At 38.3% G+C, this 20,693-nt stretch overlaps 1 protein-coding gene across 5 annotated transcripts in view; it reads right to left on the bottom strand.

The window, feature by feature from the left end:
* Window positions 1–689: 689 nt before the first annotated feature.
* The window catches only part of kdm4c (lysine (K)-specific demethylase 4C), a 35,431-nt gene continuing 15,427 nt past the window's right edge, over window positions 690–20,693 (bottom strand). For 3 of the 5 annotated variants that reach the window (XM_015043845.1, XM_015043846.1, XM_015043849.1), the window contains 10 exons: window positions 17,589–17,785; window positions 16,511–16,757; window positions 14,046–14,122; window positions 12,926–12,981; window positions 12,675–12,783; window positions 7,042–7,236; window positions 4,982–5,152; window positions 3,278–3,397; window positions 1,844–1,936; window positions 690–1,742 (listed from right to left, as the gene is read on the bottom strand). In XM_015043845.1, coding sequence (XP_014899331.1) covers window positions 1,575–1,742; window positions 1,844–1,936; window positions 3,278–3,397; window positions 4,982–5,152; window positions 7,042–7,236; window positions 12,675–12,783; window positions 12,926–12,981; window positions 14,046–14,122; window positions 16,511–16,757; window positions 17,589–17,785 — 1,433 coding nt within the window. In that variant the 3' untranslated portion in view covers window positions 690–1,574. The remainder of the gene's footprint in view (window positions 1,743–1,843; window positions 1,937–3,277; window positions 3,398–4,981; window positions 5,153–7,041; window positions 7,237–12,674; window positions 12,784–12,925; window positions 12,982–14,045; window positions 14,123–16,510; window positions 16,758–17,588; window positions 17,786–20,693) is intronic. The other 2 variants (XM_015043847.1, XM_015043848.1) reach the window with 2 other exon arrangements.

Genomic DNA, 20,693 nt, shown 5'->3' with positions numbered 1-20,693 from the left:
TTTCTTTCCTGCAGTTTGCTCATAGACAGAAACAGATGATGACTTAGTTAGAATCTTCAATCATTCAAGAATATTTACTATGCATGTAGTAAATATTGACCATGGTTTGAACATTGTTTGTTAGCTGTTTTTTCTGTATTTCCTGCTTCGATAAATGTTTAAATTATTACTGGAAAGTACATTTGGTAGTCAGATCGCTTAGTGGAATGACCAACAATTCAGGAAGAGAACAGTGGTCATTGTGATATACATGTCTAGTTTAAAATGGACAAGATCGTTAGGTTATTGGTCTGCATTAGTTGACTTCTTGATAAAATTGCAACTTAGCTAAACGTAGTAATACAATCTGCCTTTTTTTTCTCTGAAAACTAATGCAAAAACAATCGAATCCTGCAGATCCGTTATGACATAAGCATAAAAAAGAAAACTCACTTTACTTCTCCTCTGCTAAGGAAGATGCGTAAATAACGGTGTATAAATAATGCTTTCAGGAAACACTTTAATAACCATTTCAATGTGATGTTCAACATCCAATTCATTGTTTGTATTCAGCCTCAGAAACAGTTTTTCCCCAAAGTCACACGTCAAAGATTCCCTGATTCCTAAAATTACTCATTTATTTTTTATCTGATGAAGTCTGTCGTAATCGACATCTCATTTAAAGAAGAAAAATAAACTTGCAATTATCCTTTTTTTTTACAGCAGTTGGCATTACTTTACCAATATTAAGCCAAAAAAATAATAAATACAAATTTTAAATAATTTCAACACTGGATTTGATTTAACAGAGCAACAGTAGCGTTTCACATCAATGGGAGGCCAAGTCCAACACAGCTGCAGCTTCCTGACCGAATGTTTCCCAGAGGAAGTGATTAACATGCTGTTACTTGCCAAATGGTAGAATTGACATATTCTAATCATTAAAAGGTAGGAAAAACCAAGCAGAGAGGAGGCCGTGGAGGTGTGCTTGGACTTGGCCGGGAAGAAGCAGTTAGACAGTGTTGAACATGCAGTAAAAATGTAATGGGTGAAAATATTACAAGGAGGGTACATAAACATCTAAATCAAAGCTGGAAACTCAACAAGCAAGTCAACCCAATCCTAACTCCCACAACCCCCCAAAAAAAAGTTCATATATGGGCTGTTAAAAAAAAAATTACTTCTGAATTTTTAATGTACAAAGACGCGATTAGTGATTTCAAAAAAGGGTTCTGTGTGTTTTCCCTGATGGAAGCAGCAAAGCCCCCTCTGTTCGCCTCCTCTGAGTGAGTCCGACCAGACTTCCTCTCCAACCTGCAGTCACACCGCCCACTCCCTCGTCACGGGAATCAAACGTACAGCCAGCCACTCGCACATCAGCATCCACCAAGCCGAGATTCCGTTTCATCACTTCCTGTGATCTTTGCGCAAGGAATCTGTGTGGGCCGCATGGATGGAAGCAGATCCTGAAGACTCAGGCACAAGCATACACTCACACAGAGGGAAATAAAAACACACACACACAAAAAAAAGAAACAGCTCTCATCCACTGTTAACTCAGTGCATTCGTTTGCCATTGATCTCTCTCCATGACTTCATTTCCCTTTGTGGCTGCGGTGCTCCCATGTGCTTTTGGCAGTCGTACGGAGGCCTGGCAGGGCCACATAGTCATTCTGGAAGCGTGAGTTTGGTGTCCTCTGTCTTTTCCTCTCCCCCTGCGTGGTGAAGAAGGCATCCTGAAAGCGCATACTTGAGGCTGTCGACTAGAAATCAAGACATGACAGGAAACAAGTGAGTAAAAGGTTCTACTTGGCTTTTCCACTTTTGTAGGGTCCGACCTATGGTGTGACTTCCTAATACTTACAAGTCTACGCTTCACCTTTTTAGGAAGATCTTCATTTAAAGTGTAGATATCTTCTCTTTTGGCCAGCACCTGAGATCCATCTTCAAACTCCACCTGAGTACAACAAAAACAGGGGTTTGAAAGATTTTTTGTGTTTTTAAATGATTTAAGGTTTCACTGTGCAAATCTGAGGGGTGTAAGTGCAAACAGATCACTTGCCATTTATACATAATTTATACCGAATCACCAGATCCTGTCACTTCAAGCAAGAAAGAAAGAAGAAGGAAAAAACAAACAAGAAAGAACGCAATTAAGAAAGAGCAAAAAAGAAAGAAAGAAAGAAAGAAAGAAAGAAAGAAAGAAAGAGAAAAAGAAAAGCCCTTTACAAGTTAGATTCCAAGAACATTTCCCATATAAACATAAAAAATACTGAAAAAAATATAATAATTCAAAGAAATTACACTGCAGATAGCTGTGAATTAGGAATGCGCGTAAACAAATGGGATTAGTTTTCTCTTAAAAAGGTCAAAAGTGTTTGAAGCTCTCACAAACTGTTGAAGCACATTTCACCATTTCTGTCCCACAGACTCAGAGCCTCTCTGCCCTTTAGATTTAAATCGAATAGATTGAACAACCAGTAAACCCTCAGGTACCTACTATAGGAACATGTTGGTGATGTAAACCTGATGGGTATAAAAGTGTCTGACCATGTAGGGATCCATATGTATTACTGGGTACGTTGTACTAGGATTCAAAACAGCCCGTTTCAACTTCGTTGCAACTCAAAGCAGAAGAGCAACAGAGTGATGTACCGTAATTGGAAACCTGCACCTTACTTAACCCTTTCTAAAGACTCTGCCCGTTCACTTTTAAACATAAAGTCTCCTGTTCAGGAAGAGTAACTTTTGGAAGCGAGGCCGAGGCTAAAGCTGTGCCAAATTTAAACCCACCTTGACAATGGAAAATTCTTGTTCAAGCTTCAGGAAAAAAAAATTCTGACCCATGTCCAGCAGAGAAAGTGCGTCATAGAAGCATTTGTGCATAACTAATGCTTGACGCCCGGCTCACTAAATAAAGCTCTAAGTGGAAGCCCGGAGACCCTGAGCAAGGTGAATAATTCAGTGAGTTTGAATAATGCAGATTGGCACCTCCTTTTCATCATCCTCTGCTTCTCACCTTCTTCTCTTTTCTTGACCTATTTTCTACCACTGTCTCTCTGACTGCCTTCCTCTCTAACCGTCACAACTTCTCCTTCCCCAGTGATCTCCTTCCGTTTCTCGCTCTGCCTCTCGGTTCAGATGCCGAGGGGACCCTGACGACGTCAGAGGAGTCGCGATGACATGGGCGTCGAGGGACTTCAAGAAGTCCAGCTCTTCGCTTTGACCTACAACTCTTGCTGTTGTCAACTGTCTTTGGCAGATTAAGAGTTTTCTGGAGCAGGTTGTGGGTGTGTACCTGGTACATGTAGGAAACGTTGGATCCCAGGTATTTAGCGCCATAGAAAAGCCCATCAGGCCACTTCACTTGAACAGCTTCCCCGACTTCAGGAGGACCAAAGTTCACACAGTCTCTACTCTGGAAGCATAAGAGGAAATCATCAGATACGTACGTGGCAGTCTCAAGGTCTCCTAATTTTAGAGGTGAGATGTGAACGACCAATTATCTTCATTTTTCAGTTTAAATCTGCATAATCAAGACGTTTCAGCTGGAGACGTGTCTCAGCTTGTTTAAAGCTACTTTTAAGCAAATTGAGAAAATCTCAGAAATAACTCCGTAAAAAAAATAAAAATAAAAAAATCTGTTTTTTAAGGAGGTAGATAATCACAAGGTCTACTGGGGATTACATGCATCTGGAGATGTAAATCAACATCCAGTTTGTGTTAGCCAATACCTTTAATAAATATGACATAGACCTTGTTTAAATTATACAGCAACGACGTGCAACATCTCATCGACCTTTTCAAAGGAAAGTTGTACGGTACCAGGTTGTAGCAGTGATGCTAATTTCCACCCTGCACAAGTTCATGCTAATCAAGCATATAAATACCATTTGAGCAATCATGAGAGTAGGTCTGAGAATAAACATTCACTTGTTATGTATGATAGCAAAATCAGCAGGAGAGGTTTTTTTTTTGTTGTTTTTTTTTGTTGTTGTTTTTTTTTCAAAACAAGCTACTTCATTTGAAAGAGCTCGTTGCCAGTAACACTCTGGTAACCTGTTTAGATTTAGAATTAATTTCTCGCCCCTTTTTGCTTAAACAAATTCTCACATTCTGTCATTTTGTCAAGAGAAATAATTTGTGTAAACTAAACCGACCTAAAATGGGAAATATTTAGACCGATTTCATGTCAGACAGTGACAAAGAGGCTATGTGTCTTTTTATAAAGTCTATATATTTGGTTTTAATTACATATAAAAACTAAAATGTACATGTTCCTGAAAAAACAAAATCAACTAATCCTATGTTATATTAGCTAATAAAAAATGGAAAAGAAATGGATTTCATAGAAATATGGACAGCCTTCACTGGGAAAAGTAGTAAAATATATTTCAGCACACCAATATTGTTTTCATGCTTCATTTTTCAGCGTATTGTGTTTACGCTTATAAAGTCTGCATGGGAAACCTTGGAAAGTTTGGAATATGCTCAGTATGTTTAGTTTTTTTTCTCGGTGAACTTATAAAAAGCTTCAGTACCAAACAGTTTTCATGCCTGTGGGATTTCTGACAAGCTTTAAAAGAAGTGAGCCTCTTTTTTTTTTTCTGAACCACACACAAAGCACTTTTAAAGCCATCCGCAAAATACTAGGTTTAATCCAAAATTGCTACTTCAAGTGTACAGATATATAAAAACAAAACAAAAATATGAAAATACATGCAAAATATTTGGGTGATCCTAATTCAATCAAAATTAGTTGGATGTAACACACATCCTGAATGTCACTCAGCAGGTTTCTGATTTTTTTTTTTTTTTTTTAGACCAATAACTGCTTAACAAACAATCCACAAAGAGGTTTCTAATAAAAGAACACCTTTCAACTGGATATTTTTGGTGTAAAGACTAAAAGTGCTAATAAATGGACATATCAGATCTCGGATCTTAATGGATCCGACATGACATCTCACAAACGAGAGGATCAAATTAAAGAAACCCTCACCACAATGTCCTCGGGGTAGGTGTCGTTGGAGAACGAGCCGTCGTCAAACATGACCTCGTAGAAGGTCTGCGATGTGATCTCGGTCACTTTGGAGCTGTAGTAACGCAGGTTTTTGTGTTTGGAGATCACCGTCTGGCCCAGTGAGATGGGAGGTTGGCACAACCGCTGGTTCTGGTAGGAACAGGAAGAGAACAGGGTGTGCTGTTAAAAATGTATGAGTTTCACTTCCATTGCATATCTGAAATCTATTATATGTCAATGATATTTTTTATCTATTCTATGTGTTGATTTGAGCTGCTGTTGACCCACATAAACAGAAGTAATTGATGTTTTCTTGAAAGATGATGTTTTTAAATCTATTCACAAACGGTATAATTTGTGGTTAAATGTTCCGCCCGATCTGGGATTTCAAGTCGCGAAGAAAGTTCAAGTTTTTCCAGTTTAAGGATTTACTCCTCGGGACATTGAGGAATAAATATTTTATTATATAAACAAGCCGCTGCAGTTACAGTAAACATCGCAACTTCAGATGAACCAAACACTGCACAGACTGTTTTCTGAAGGGTCAAAAGCAGCCGTTTGCTGATCTTCTGCTGCCTGAGAAGCAATCTGATAAGAGTTCAGGGCCCTTTCCAAACTGTACGACTTCCATCATGCAACAAGGAGGAGGATTGTTAAAGGACGCAGCCAAGACGGTTTTCAGTCGCCTCAAGAGAGGACATTACAGCAAATCTTTCTCCGACATAGTAGTACATAATTAAGAACTGGAAGGAAAATAATTAATTTCATTTATTATTATTATTATTTTTTTTTACAAATAAATATTAGAAAAAAATACAAATCAATACAAATGCCTTTGTATTGATCAAATGCCTTTGTATTGATCAAATATTTTATAGAAAAAAACTTTTTGGTACAATTAGAGCTGCAGGCCTTTTGTTACACGTTTTCCCCCTGTTTTGTGACTGAAATTTTCACATATTCCTCTTTCCAAATAAACATCTCAAACTCAGTCAAACTGGATAGCGATGTTGACGGCGTCGCTTGAACCTGGTTTGATTGAAACCACTCCACTGTAGCTCGGTCTGTAAGGTTAAAGCCGACTTGTCGGAAGGAAAGCGAAGTTCTTTTGCAGCCTCAAGAAAGGCTTTCCTCCATCAAATGTTTTTCACTCATCTTCCAGGGTCAGATCAACTTTCCCACATTAATGAAAAACCTCTCAACAGCATGATACTGCCGCCACCATGTTTCAGCCTGTATCCCTGAGGCTCCTCTGGAGTTAACCAGGGTCTCTTGGCTGCTTCTCTGATTTATCCTCTTTAGACAGAATCCTAAAATCCAATGTTAATCATTTAGAGAGGTAGATCTGCCATGTTTGTATACGATTAGGCGCGCCGGACCATTTTCCAAGACAATTTCATTGCCTATACTAAAAAGTAGCATCTTACTGTTATTCAGTGTTACTTTCTTATTTAAAAGGATTCCTTCTACCCGGCACGTTAGCTTCAGTGGACAGTCATGTCTTGGTAGAGCTACTCTTTGTTTTGTTTCAAAGGACGGATTGAACAGTAAAACATTAGATGAACAAACCCTGGGGTATTGATTCAATTTGTTTCATTCTCCAAGCACAGCTGGATTTATTCCGAAGGCTGTTCATTGCACTGAAATTTATTAAAGGACATGAAAGTAAATGAGACCACATAGAAATGCATGTAACAGATTTTTATTTCTAATAAATGTATCTGTATAATAAAGTTCAGAAACGGCACCATCAACCAGTCCATGTAACTACATTTTGAGGTAAAAAATAAACACACAAAATGCGTTCATGTTCATCGCAGGCTGTATTAAACTCATTCTGACCTGATGACAACCCAAAACGGATAAAACCCCAGCGATTAAGGCAGACTTGCACCTAAACTTAGCAGAGTTTAATTCAGCAATGCGGCCAAAATTTTTGCAAAACTAAACAGCCTAGGAGTTGTTCGACTCCTGCCTGTTTCTTATTGAACACAGCGCGGGTCTCATCCGCTGCAGTGAACCGCTATCCAGCAACTTACAGCAGACGAACTCCGTGATTGATGTCTGTGGCAGGTGACTGACACCACATACGGCCAGTCGTCTGGCTCCATGGTGACACCAGCAGCATGGGCACAGGTCACATGGAAGGAGGTGGGACAGCGGCCACATGAGCACTGGATACAGGCGCCCGCCTGCCGCTTCCCTGCACAGCGGCTGCGACAATAGATGCATTTCTGTAAACACACACAGACGATACCCAAGCCGTCAGTCCCACAGTTTGAACCTTGGTTTTGCACTAAAAGAAGAATTAAAATAAATAAAAAAAACATTTTTACTGTCTAACCTGCTTGCACAGGCTAGGAATTGACATTCTTTGCTGAAATCTTCAGTGCTGATATAAATTATATGATACAATTAACAGCGATAAACACCAAACAGAAGTAAAGTGCAATATAGAACTACAGGAGGGTGCTGTAATCTGGAACAAGGATCAACATGTAAAAGTGAGAATCAGTTCACTAGTTGACAGGAGATCACAAGAAGCAATAATTCAAGTTTTCTTTATTATTCAGACTAGGATTTTCATTGTTATTGTTATTAGTAATGAGCATAAAACAAAAATCTTGTGACTAACCTTTCTGTGTGCAGGATAAATGCATCCTAACTTCAAAAGTCACACATGACATGTAAAGCATGTTAAATAATAAAAATTAAAAAAGCCAAACCAGAGCATTACGGTCACATTAGGAAAACATATATATGCCAATAATCTTAGTAGACATTGTGACAGTGATATGACTTGTGATAATTAAACAAATAATTGAAAAGTGTTTTGTCTTTCTGCTCTGGGTTCATAGCAAACATAAAATCCAAATAAAGAGTTGTCTATCAAGCTGTTTGGGGGAAAAAATAAACATTTCCATCTCAACATTTTTCTGACAGAGATGCTCCTAAAATAAATTTTAAAAAATACATATATAAAAATTACATCTTCCCAATGGTCAGTTGTTAAATATGAACAAAATGTGCATGACGAAATAAAATACAGTGCCTATAAAAAGTATTTTTTATACTTTTTTTTTTTTTTTGCTGTACAGCTGTTCATAAATACAAGACAATGTCATTCAATAGATTCAAATTACTGGTTTAGTTTAATACAAAGAGGCACCAAAATAAATGAATCGGGTTAAAGCAGAGTTTAAAGGTTTCCAGAACAGACCGACACACATACAGGCGTATTCAACACACCAGCTTTGCCCAGTTTTTATGCAACACTGTTGAGATTTATCCTGCAGCTTTTTTTGCACTAAGTGGCCCATCAAGTTAAATTTCTCACCACTGTGGCAGTGGCCTCTGTCTCTCCCACAGAGCCACTCCTCCTTCTCTTCTTGGGGGGGGGACAAAAAAAAATAAACTGATGACACCCTCCCATTATAACCCTACATGTTTGCCGCTCCTCTTTCACCGCTTTCACACAGACCTCCCATCACACTCCATTTCTTTAAAACACTCACCTGTGCTCTACTTTTCACTTCACTTACCTGCTTTCTGCCTTCCCTCTTGCGGTGTGGTAATGTAATTTATGCATTAACCAAATCCCTGGAAAGTCATTTTGAGCCATCTGTAAATGCTATTTTGATTTTTTTTTTTTTCGGAGGGGGTGGGGGGGTTAGAAAAAGAATGAGTTGTGCCTGCAAGTGACGTGAAATAGAAATTAGCTGACGTGTAAATAGTTATTTTTCAGAAGGTAAAAATAAAAGAAAAACTGTCCTATATTGAGAGGGAACATGTACCATGCTGTGGAAGCGAAATTGCCCACTGACCGACTTCTGTTTTTGCTTTTCTGGTTCGCTTAAATGTTTCAGCTCAGGATGATGTCTTCAATGCAGCAGTCACAGGTTTGAGTCCAGACCTGATGACCTTTACGCATGTCTTCCCCCTCTCTCATTACTCACCGACCACTCTTAAATAAAGGGCAATCAAATCGTTAAAAAATGTTTTTAAGCTTTAATAAATGAAATTATGATTTCATATAGGACAAAATAGCCTTCCAGGAATTTGGATTTGTCCAGGATGTTTTTGCGTCCTTGTTAACAAATGAATTAAGTCTGATTAACCAAACGTTTTGGTTCCATTTTACAAGCCACATCCGGGCTTCATTTACTGCCAGGAATCACATATGCAGAAGCTGGTCCGGCAACACAAAGTAAACTAAGAGCTCAGAAAGCATCACTATCATCTGCTATTTAAGAGCAGATGAGAAACAATGCAGTTAACACTTATCAGTCTGGAATGGTAGTTATATATAAAGAAATTATGAAGCTTCAGGGGGAAAAACAAACTTTTCTCCCAACTCTGCTATCTGTCACACCTCTGAAATCAATCCCCTCTGTTAATCCCTTTGAAAAAAAAAAAATCAATAACTGATCTAATTAGTGCATCAAGACAGAATTAATTAAATTTGTATGCCCTCTGCAGCAGCAGTGGATTCATCTTCCCAATTACCAGCTAATCAGTTCATTTAACTATCAGTTAAGTATCAGGAGATACTGTGAAGAGAGACTTTCTTCTTTTCTCTTGTGAGATGAAGTAAAAGGCAACATAAAGGCCTAATATAAGCTGGATGATGAAAATCCTAATGGTTTTTTTTTTTTTTTTTTTTTTAAATAATGAGGCCTCTCATTTCCTAGCCGCTCATTCTCTCAGATGAAGGACGAAGCGATTCTTGATGACTAACTTGACCTACATTTTAATGAAGTCTTTTCCCATACCTGCTCCATTATGGACAGCAAAGTCAAGGCAAAGTGGCCCCTGTGTCAACATTCATCCACTGAATACAGTTTGACAAGATTCTTACTGACACCTAGCGTAATCTTCATTATGCGCAAATTCCGAGATAAATTGGTACAATAGTTAAAAACCAACTCGGATGCGAAGATAAAGGACAGTAAACATAACAGCGTTTTAAGGATATTTTCCCAGTGCTTGTTCCTTCTGCTAAGTTCATCTGGTGGCTGTGTTGAGCCATGCGTTAAGAACATTCCCACGGTAAATTATGAATGCCCAAGTCTGCGTGTGTTGCGGTGAATTATGAATGCATTGGGCTGCTGTGGCGACAGCAGGTCCAAAGCAAACTTCAAAACATGTGGCGAGTGGGAGGAACATTCAAATATAGAAAGTGGACGGTATATAAAGGTAAAATATTTAATGAAATCTAAAAAGAAAAGACTAAATCTGTGTTATGTGATCATTTTTCATCAAATTATTTAGAAGAAAAGTGTTTGAAAAGTGTGACGAATTTTCAGCTTAGTCATCTTTTATCACATACTACCTTGGATTTCATACAATTTTTTTTTTAATCTGTAACAGCTGGTCTTCCACTGTTCAGAAAGTCTTAATGTTAGCTATTTTTAATTATAAGTGAAATGTTTGGAAAAGAACTCAAGAAAAGCTGAGAAGTATAAGGAACTATTTAAAATGAAACTGAACAGCCAACATATCTCTATAGAAAATAACTGTTTTGTTTTGTGAGTCCTTAGCCTCCATCAGTCATAGAATACACTAAGCATTAAAATGTTAGCACAATATCTGAACTCTTGGAGTTAAGGTTAGCATCTAAAGTCTATTGGAAATGCACACAGACACTGCTATTCACCGAACTATGGCTTACCTTTCTAATTGCTAAAAAATAAGATACTATGGAGAGCTGACACTGTCAACTCGTTTAAATGTTTTAGAAAACCCCGCTTTCTTTTCTTAAACAGAAATATTTTAAATGCCATTTGTCCTGTGGGGCTGAAATAAACTTCCATAAATAATTATGATCAGTTTTGTTTCAATTTGACTGGTTTTCTGTGACAGTCTTTTTAACAAAACAGTGATTGGTGGATTTCTAGTTACTCCCACAAAATATATTTTCTCCAATAACATAAAAGTTCTCAGAGCAAAAGTGACTGCACAGTTTGAAAAGGCATTCATTTTCAACCAGTCTCATTCAAATGAAATGCATAAATTTAAATGCCATGGTAAAATAAAACGTTCCCAGAAACGGCATTTTGAAATGTTCAGGGCGGTGGTGTCCAGAGTTAGTCCTCGAGGGTCAGTTTCCTGTTGCTTTTAATATTTCCATGATTCAACAGATCTGAATTAAATGAACGAGTCATTAGCAGACTCTCTGCACAGATTGACGGCCTGCTGAGGAGGCAATTCAGACACGTGAAACAACTGTGTTCATCCAGCAACACTGGGAGTTTAACCTATGATCATCATACTGCGAGGAATTTGACTGAGTCACATTAAAGAAGGCATCCAAAACTCCTTCTAAATCTGTTACGTCTCATGGCAACAATTTCACAATTATCGTCTGTTGGACAACACAGATCTGATTAAAAATGACAACTATTACTAATGTGCATACCAAAAACATCTGGTAAAAGTGTTGCTCATGTCTTTTTAATCTAGTTTGCCATAGTTGGAATGGACTGGATTGAGAGTGGCAAGTAATAATAAGTAAGTACAAAACAAAAACACACTGTCATAGAAAATTCAAAAACTGAAGCTGAGGGAAAAATATTAATCCTTTATATTTATCCTCAGACATTTTATTTATTTATTTATTTATTTATTGCAAATTTTCTTTTTTGTCAACATATTTTACTTGGTAACAAATGCGATGTATGCATGATGCACACAAGTAAAAGGTAAAGTTTTTAATAACTAAAAAAGGAGCAGGCAAACACAAAATGTGCTCCACTAAGAGTCAGTACAAATAGTGTAATCTGGCCGCTAAACCCAAGAAGGTCCCTACAGTACGCTCGCCAAATTGTTGTGTCAAAAGCGTTTATGAGCTTCACGCCCGCCCGGTCTGGCCTTTAATGCTTATTTTGGAAGTGAAAAAAAAAAAAAAAAAAAAAATCACTTTATGGTCAGCATTCCCTAACCTAAATGAGTCTTAATTTCAGTGCGGTGTGAGAAAATATAAAGTACATTCTGAGTAATGTCGCTCGGATCCGTCTGCATCACTGCAGTAATAAAACCTATGAAATCATGAATAAACCTTTATGTTAGGAGCTCACATTGTTTGCCTTGCAAAAGATAGTTTTTTTTCAAGTGAGAACTCCATAAATCTGACATAATATGATACTTCAAAGAGCAAGTAATGCTCTGCCTTTGAATCTATTTTATCGTTTGAACTTCACTTTATTGTTCAGAAACAGTGGCTGTAATTTAACTAGCTTTATCACATTTCTGTTATTCATCCTATATTGGGAAGCACTTCACACACACACCTCGCGCTCTGCTGAGCCATCGTGGTTCCCACAGAACAGAGGTAACTTGCGTCAACATGTCAGCTCTGCTGAGACACACTTCTGATATCTCATTAAGCAAACACACAACAAATGCTAGAAATAATACACCACATAGAAAGCCCTCCCCACATCACCCTGCTTTGCCATTCCCATCAACTAGTAGTTAATTATCTAGCTTTGATTGCAGGCATGTTCATTTCACATTGTTAATTAGGATTGTGAATACTTCCTTAATTAGACCAGACCAGTCCTCAAGGACACTCTGCGTGTTTCTCTCTCTCTCTCTGTGTGTGTGTGTGTGTGTGTGTGTGTGTGTGTGTGTGTGTGTGTGTGTGTGTGTGTGTGTGTGTGTGTCCTCTCACCAGTTTAAAACGCTGCATGGGGATCCTACTGGTGTCAATGGGACTCCTCTTGGCTTCATCGCCGAACCTCGCCTCTGGAAGTGCGACGGCGCACATCATGTGGGCCCATCTGCAGCCGGGTCCACGTGGAAAAACAAACCACAACAGCACACACTGATCATTAGGATACACGGCCGCTTTATCTGGCGGATCTCTTGAGATTAGGGATGAAAACGCAGAGATAATCCAGGTGAACAAAAAGCACTGCTCACTTGTTGTTTTGGGTTTTCTTCAGGGCTCCACCTCTGAGGTTACAGAGACAGCACTCCTGAGGAAACCAATAAAGAGAGGTGAGTTACCAAAAAAATGTTCTCATGTGCTTGGACACACTTGAGGTTTGTCTAGCAAAACATACAAATAAAAACCTGTGGAACCTGTGGAAATATGATTCTAAATCATACAGTTTATAGGCACCCTTGGCAAGGATGTCTAAAAAACCCTTGAAATAAAATTACAAATTTAGAAAAAAAAAAATCTTTATTTGATCAAACTGATTAAATGGGGAGAAAAACAATGTTATGAAATGTGTTTAATCAAAACAATGTAGCTAAACTCTTTAAAAAGAATGTTTTTTGAGGCAGATCAGCGTTTCTACAAACTTCTAATAGCTGATCTACGACTTTGTTTCCACCGAGAACAAATATGACGAAACAGAAGCCCGCTTCTTTTAGCCACTGGCCACAAGGCTGGACAGAGACCCACATTTATTACACACACTGAGCAGGATGGTAAGGAAGGTAAATAAATCTGAGTGAGTGACATTTTGGGGTTTACCAAGTCTCTGTAACGACCCTTATACTGCATCTACATGCAAACTGATTGTTAGGGAGGAATGCCTGGAAAAAGACGTTCTGTCCTGCCATCAGAAACACTGTATAACTTTAATTGGAAATAATATCCTTTGGTCAAGTAAGATTAGGGTTTTCAGAAAGAAAAAGAAACACTCCAGGTGTCTTCTACATAAAAGAAAAGGTTAATATAAGAAAAAGCATCTGATGCATGCTGTTAAAGGGCAGAATTATGTATTTTCCAGGAACATAGTGCCATTTTATAGCACAACCAAGTGTCCATGTTATCTTCAGTTGTTATAAAAATGCTGTATACGTCAAACATACCAACATATTTCACATGTCTGAACAGACAAGACTACGGGCTTTTCTTTTGTTAAAAATTAATCCCTTAAAACAAAGGTTGGGTTTCTCTAAAATTGTCAGAGTAAGATTACGCTTATGCAATTAAAAAAAATAATTCAATTTAGGGTCACTTCTACATTTTACCACTTTGATACAAGACAGGACAGGTTTGCTAAAATATGGACATAAACTGTCTTACAGCTGCAAAGCCTCCTTCCGAACAGCGATCACACGACCATTGTTCGCTGATGTCTTCTGCAGCTACACCGTAGCAGCCTACAGGAAGGAGACAAGGGGAAAATCAGACGTCAAAAAAAAAAATGTCCCAGTAGAGTGAGATAAAACAACACAGTCGACAGGAACAGCGAGGTCTATTGTTACAAAACAGTGGACAAAATGCCACAGCCACATTGTTTTCAGAGGTTCTTGATGGCAATGAAGTGGTGGGTTTCTGTGTAGACAAGTCCAGTATTGCAGACTAAGTGGAAATTGAGATCTTAGTGGTCTGTGTGGCCGTGTGTGAGGGATTATCTGGGTGGCCATGATAAAAGAAAGCAAAAAATAAAAAAAAAATTAAAAAAAACAATACAAGGTTTTTTTAACTGTGGTTTCTGTGTATATTTTATGCTAAATGATACTTTCATGTTAAGCACTTTAAGTGATGATTTGTGATTAGTTTAGAAGCAGAATGTGCGTTTTGCAAGAAAAACATTTCAAATTACTTTCCACAAATAGAGATTTTTTTTTTTTTCAGATTTTGCTGTAGTAAAACTGCTTTGATTCCTTTAAACCTGGCAGATGGTTACAATAAAAGTACTAGAAGCCTTCAGACATGTAAGGAAGAGGGACATTTTAAAGTCTATGATCTTTTTCTTGACTATCCATCACATAACCAAAAATAAAATCCAAGCCCACCATCGTTTCCTTCCCAGAGTTCAGATTACTGTTCGGGGTGGGGGGAAGCTACATTAACGTGCATTCGCTCTCGTGTCTCAAAATCAAGCTTGTGGCTTTTTCCCTCGGTGTCAGATGACATAAGCTTCATTTCTTTCTCCCACACTCTAGCACAAACCAAGTAATTACAAATGCAGTACAGCTGCTATGCAGTCACCGCACAGTGCACAACATGTCTGGATCTCAGAGGATATGTGGCAGGATCAACTCTAGTATCAGGGATTGATTCTGACTCAGAGAGAAAGAAAGTGACTGTCAGACACTTCCAGATGTAAAGAACAGCCAGGCTCAGAAGTATTCATACTGTTATAGGTTTCTTCATTGGACCAAGTAGTTTGGTTCAGAAGGGAAATGATAGGTAATGTTTAATAGGACATTATTGTGGACATTATTAATAATCACTATGAGCCTCCTCGGTGATAAAGAGAGAAGCCTGCGTTGGCATTACAGTAATCAAACTTTTTTTTCTAAATGCTCAGCAGCCTTTTGCATGTTTCCACTATTACACTTCAAAAACAGAAAATCTCACTAAGTATTTTCTGTCTGGTTTCAATGCAAATATCTTAGAACCCTGGAAATAAGATGAGACCAACTTACAAGTAACTTTTTAACAGAACATAGGAGCATAGGAGGAGTCAGCAACTCATTAATATTAATAAAAACGCTACAAAATAATTAATTCCTCTGGCAGATTTTGAGTATTTTAAAAAAAATCAATATTAAGAAATTACTGACTTAAAACAAGCTCCAATATCTTGCTGAAAAGCTACTTGCAAGTTAGTCTAATTGTGTTTCAAGTGTGCCAAGACATAAAAATACTTGGTAACACTTGGTTATTTTTGCTAGTTGTTTGTCGTTTGCCATTTAGTACTTTTGCAGTAAAGTTAATTAGGTTCGCCACAGGATGTCAATTTGAACCCACCGACACTAAGAAGCTTGATGGTGTTTCAGAAAAGTCACTCTATTTTATTGTTTTTAGTTTTCAGTCTCCGTCTGTCATGCTAGATTTAGAAATGCTGGCAACCTTTTGGAAATCACAGCATCGTGGCAAATATCTACGTTATTTATGGGATCACGTGGCACAATATGTCTCTTATTCCATGACTATTTCAGTCCCCAGACATAACCTTCAGAAAGAAAACTGTGACGTTGCCTCTGCTCCAAATGTAAATATAAATTTTCAAACTACTTTGAATGCTGTTAATTGCAGGCCTAACAGAGAAATCTAATTGGGTAAAATGGTCAGCAGCGTGACAACGCAACGACTGAAAATCAGCCACAAATCTCTTGGTGCATCTCTAGGAAAGCAAAGCTAAAGCTGAATGTAAAATGCATAGGCTCTGTATGCTGTCAAATGAAAAGCTATACATATTTAAAGGCTTGTTTCTGGTTTGGGGCTTTAGAACACGGCCTATGTGTGGTGAAGAGAGAAGATTTGATTGGCTGATGAGGGAAGCAGAATACCTCTGAGAGAGAGAGAGAGAGAAAGCGAGGGACAGAGAGAGTGGACTGAGAAGAAAACAGACTAAAGAAAATCAGGACGTATAAACCCAGCAACCTTCTACCAAATACATAAAACATACTCCATCTACACTTTCTGCTGGCTGGTAAGTCCCATGAAGCTTGACCACAGTAAACAGTGGCATGTACCACAGAAAGCACTCTCGCTCACCGTCCTTCCCACTCTAATCACTCCCTGTGCAGACTTACTTGCGTGAACTTGCAGACAACAGCTCTGGCAGTACAGAAGAGGGGAGGTGCCGTCTTCTTGCAGCAGAGGGTTCGTAGGAGTTGGGGGGCAGTTCTGTTCTCGGAAAGAAAAGCAGATCTCCGGGACCAGGGGCTTGGATCTCCTCAGCCCGCCACAGCCAGGCGTGGGGGGTGTCTCCGTTGGAGACGAAGCTCTGGAGGGGTCCTTCGCTGTGACAGATTTGCTGTCTTCGGTTTTGTCGTCAGCCTGCAGGAGAAAGAGGCAGCATAATTTTTTAAAACCTAAACAGGCTGGAACATTGACAGGGTACGTGGGTGATGAAACATATGCCTCCCTGCGTTGTAAAGAGAGCTGTCACTCTACGTGACATTTCAGCCAGCAGGAAATTACAGGGGCCGACTGTAATAAACAGCAACATCCCTGTGGAAAAACTATGTGATTATTGTGACCTGTGGGGTTTAGTGTTACTTCTATTATTCATGTAATTGACCAGTAATCGTTCAGCAGCAACTTCAGTGCAAAGGCAAAAAGTGTGTTTGAAGAAACTGTATTAGGATTACAACACAATATATTCTGCTTCAGTAGGAAATCTAAGATTCTTCTTCACGGTTTGTTTTCGCTTTTCCCACCAACGTTGCGTGTTGAAATAAGCAAATAAACTTCAAGTTATTTGAACCCTGTAACTTCAGAACATAAAACAACAGAGTCTTGTTAGGTTACATGTTGGTTTTAAATTTAAATAAAATGCACACGAGGTAGGATAGACTAACAAAAATGGGAATCACCAACAATATCCTGACAAAGTGCTCACTGACCATTTGTTAGACAGTTAGAGCTACAACTGAGTGGTGTAGGTTAAACCATAGTCATGTGTTAGTAAAATGGCTCAGTCAAACTCCAACCCAACGAATAACAAGAGAAAAACTATCAAGGGACATCAACACTACTGAAGAGTGCTGCCTTGCAGGACCAGTGTTCAAGTAACCTTAATATACTTTGTTCTGCAGATTTTACAATACGTAGCAAAACGGAAATTAGAACTTCCGTTTCGATACACATCTACAGATGTGTGTTTACCTGATAATACGGCATGAAGAGTGTGCAAACAGCACAGTGTGGCTCCATGGTGGCTGCATGAGCATTGTACTCCCTCTCCGCAGAGAAGCAGCTCTTTCTGTTTTGCCAAAGGTAGATGAGAGGCTTTGCCCATCCTTCCATTTCATTCTCCCCCTCCTCATCCTCTTCCTCGTCTGCCAGGCTCGCTTCGGGAGGCTCTGTTTTAAGAGGGTCAAATGCGAGTTTGCAACAATAGCTGTTAATACGCAACACATAACAGAACAGAGAAATTGGAAGATGCAGTTCATATGCCGAGGAAATTATTTGATTTTGCTCCTCACGCCGTGGAACGAATAGGAGTCTGAAAGGTGTTTGAGCTGAAGTCATTTTTTAGCAGCCACACTATTTGGATTTGTGACTTTCAACATTTTTTCTGCTACACTAAAAACAATCCAGCGATTATTCATCAATCACTGAATACATTATTAAAGGTTTTATTTGGAAACATAGTGCAGAGTGGAAGAGTTGGTAGCACCAGGCTCGGTTTGAATCCTGGCCTACATGTTCTCTCTGTGCATGCGTTACTCCTGTTACTCCAGCTTCCTCCCACAGTCCAAAAACATGACTGTTGGGTTAAATAGCCTCTGGATTGTCCTCAGGTATGAATGCGTGTGTGTGTTTGTGTCATCCTTCCCTTTGTTTTGTTTTTTTTCCACCTACTTGATTCCTAACTTCTTTAGATTACATATTCAAAGCACTGACCATTACACACATATTTATTACATCACACTGACTTTTTGTATTTATTCCTTTCAAATTCAGTCTAAAAAAAAAAGACTGAGAATCCAGGAGATTGGAGTCTGGAATTTTCACCTAGAAGATCAAATCAAGCTCGAACTCGAGTTGAAAACAGTTAAGTTAGTTTGTCCAAGAAAAAAATTACATCGGTGTTGCACCGTCACAATTATAGACTTGTTTTATCTCATGTTAAAACTAAACATCAGTTAATAACGTATTTTCGGCTCTTGCTTATTTGATTCTTTCTCAAGGGTCAAAATCGGGAGACATTTAATAATAGCGGCTTATCGTTTTAGCGATTGTTAGTTAATTAGGTCTATTATTTGGGTGTGGAAATGCAGCATGTGTTAATCTTATAACTGCTGTTTGCAGTTTTCATTCTCTAATGCAGACTCGCTGTGCAGTCGCATCTAATCCCTGTAATTATAAGGAATCCTAGCAACAATTTTTAATTACGTCTTCACCCGGGACTGTTGTGTCAACAAAATGACAACAGAACTCTTTGCTTTCCTGCCGATGATAAAAGAGTTGACTAAAATACGTTTTTGGATTATATTTACAGCCAAAAACATTCAGCACGTTGTTCTCATCTCGCAATAATCCCCTCATTTTTAATAGCTTTCTGTTAGCACCGCTATAATTATTGGTTGCATTTATCAAATGAAAATTAATATCTCGCAGCTGTGGCTACAATAAGTTCACATGCCTGCGTAGTGATGAAAAAGCTCTTCAAAGCTAAATAAATAGTAGTTCATCTTTCTAACTGCTGTAATAATCATTAACAAGTGAGCATGGGTGTTTAAACTTATTAAGGAGTTATTACTAATAAAACCAGTGAATCTGCACAAGCAGGCCCTGCGCTTTGTGAATTGTTGCTAAAGAATTGTTCATAAGTATGCCAAATGTCCCTAAGTCACAGATGATATTTGTTCCAATGTCTTAATCAACTGATTTGTGTTTTATTTAGTTATCTTTGGTCTAATCCAGACAGATTTTCATCATTACTTCATTTAGAAGCTACTCTCATCAGAAGGGATTTTTCTTTTTTAACCTAATTTCACTTAATCCAACATGTTCTATGTAACTATAAGGATAAAAAGTTGTATGTTTTTCCACACAAAACAATTTTTTTGTCAGCTGGCACTACACAGACTGAGCACTCATCCACTACATTGGTGAAAGTGATGATGCATACAGCGAGAGTGCTTGAACTTGTCAATTACTACTATTTTAAGACTAAAATTATTGCAGATCCAGAGCTTTGAGCTAACCTACAGGGATGTATTAACATCTGTAGTGGCTGATGTTAGTAATTTTTTTTAACATACTGGGATGAAGGTGATAAGATATTCAAAACTGATGTTCATCTCCATCGTGTTGCTGTTCGCGTTTCAGGAGGGGTGAGACTAGGAAGGGGCTGGCCTTACGGTATTTATTCGGTTATGTGACAGTGATACAGTGCAGAATTGTGGGGGTGTTCAAGTAAAATAGAGTGTTTTGGTCGGGAAAGAGTGTAGAGAAATTTACATATTATGGGTAAGTAGCTATTGGTTTAAACTTTCGTATCCAAGCAACCCTAGAAACGCGCATAGCTCATCTGTGTTTCTAGCACTCATGCTCATTTGAGGACTTGCTGCTCAGTTCAATCTGATCTCTCCACAGACCAAGCTATTTCCTGAATATGAAAGTCCTCTCAAAGTCATGGTCATTCTACCGTCATTAAGATAAACCGTTACAGCGGGTGCTGAAATATTCAACCCTCACAATCATGAAGATAACGAAATGTGATTTTGTGTGTGTACATGCATCAGGAGTGTTGCTAAGGGGGACCCCTCACGTCTGCCTCGTATAAACTTTGAAAACAAAACAGATCATCTATTCTAAAGGTCATTGCACTGTGGTAGGCCAGACAATTAAATGTTTATGAGTGCATTGACGTCAGAGGCATCATACTGGTCATGGTGGTGGGAGTTCATATCATTTAGAATATAAGGAGGGAAGGAACAGACCACAGAGCTGAAGGATTTACTGTGGGAAAAGACACATTTGAGTTAATGATACAGAAATTATTAGTTACAACGCTTCACAAAAGCATTCTCACTCCTTGAGCTTTTTTTGAATTTTGTCACATTATAATCACAAACTTCAATGCATGTTATTGGGATATTATGCAATAGACCTTCAAAAATAATACACAACTGAAGTGATTTTTTTTTTTTATATATGCGTTCAAAACTTTCTTGTTTATAAATAAAATCTAAAAAAAAAAAAAAAAAAAAAAAAAAAAAGTGGCCCAAAAAATTGCTCCAGCACCCCCCGAAGTAAATA

Source organism: Poecilia latipinna, unplaced genomic scaffold, assembly GCF_001443285.1.
Source record: "Poecilia latipinna isolate Pla-1442-1.1 unplaced genomic scaffold, P_latipinna-1.0 Scaffold650, whole genome shotgun sequence".
Lineage (NCBI taxonomy): Eukaryota > Metazoa > Chordata > Actinopteri > Cyprinodontiformes > Poeciliidae > Poecilia > Poecilia latipinna.
The sequence above is the reverse complement of the archived record's forward strand: the minus strand, read 5'-3'. Positions and strand labels throughout refer to the sequence as shown.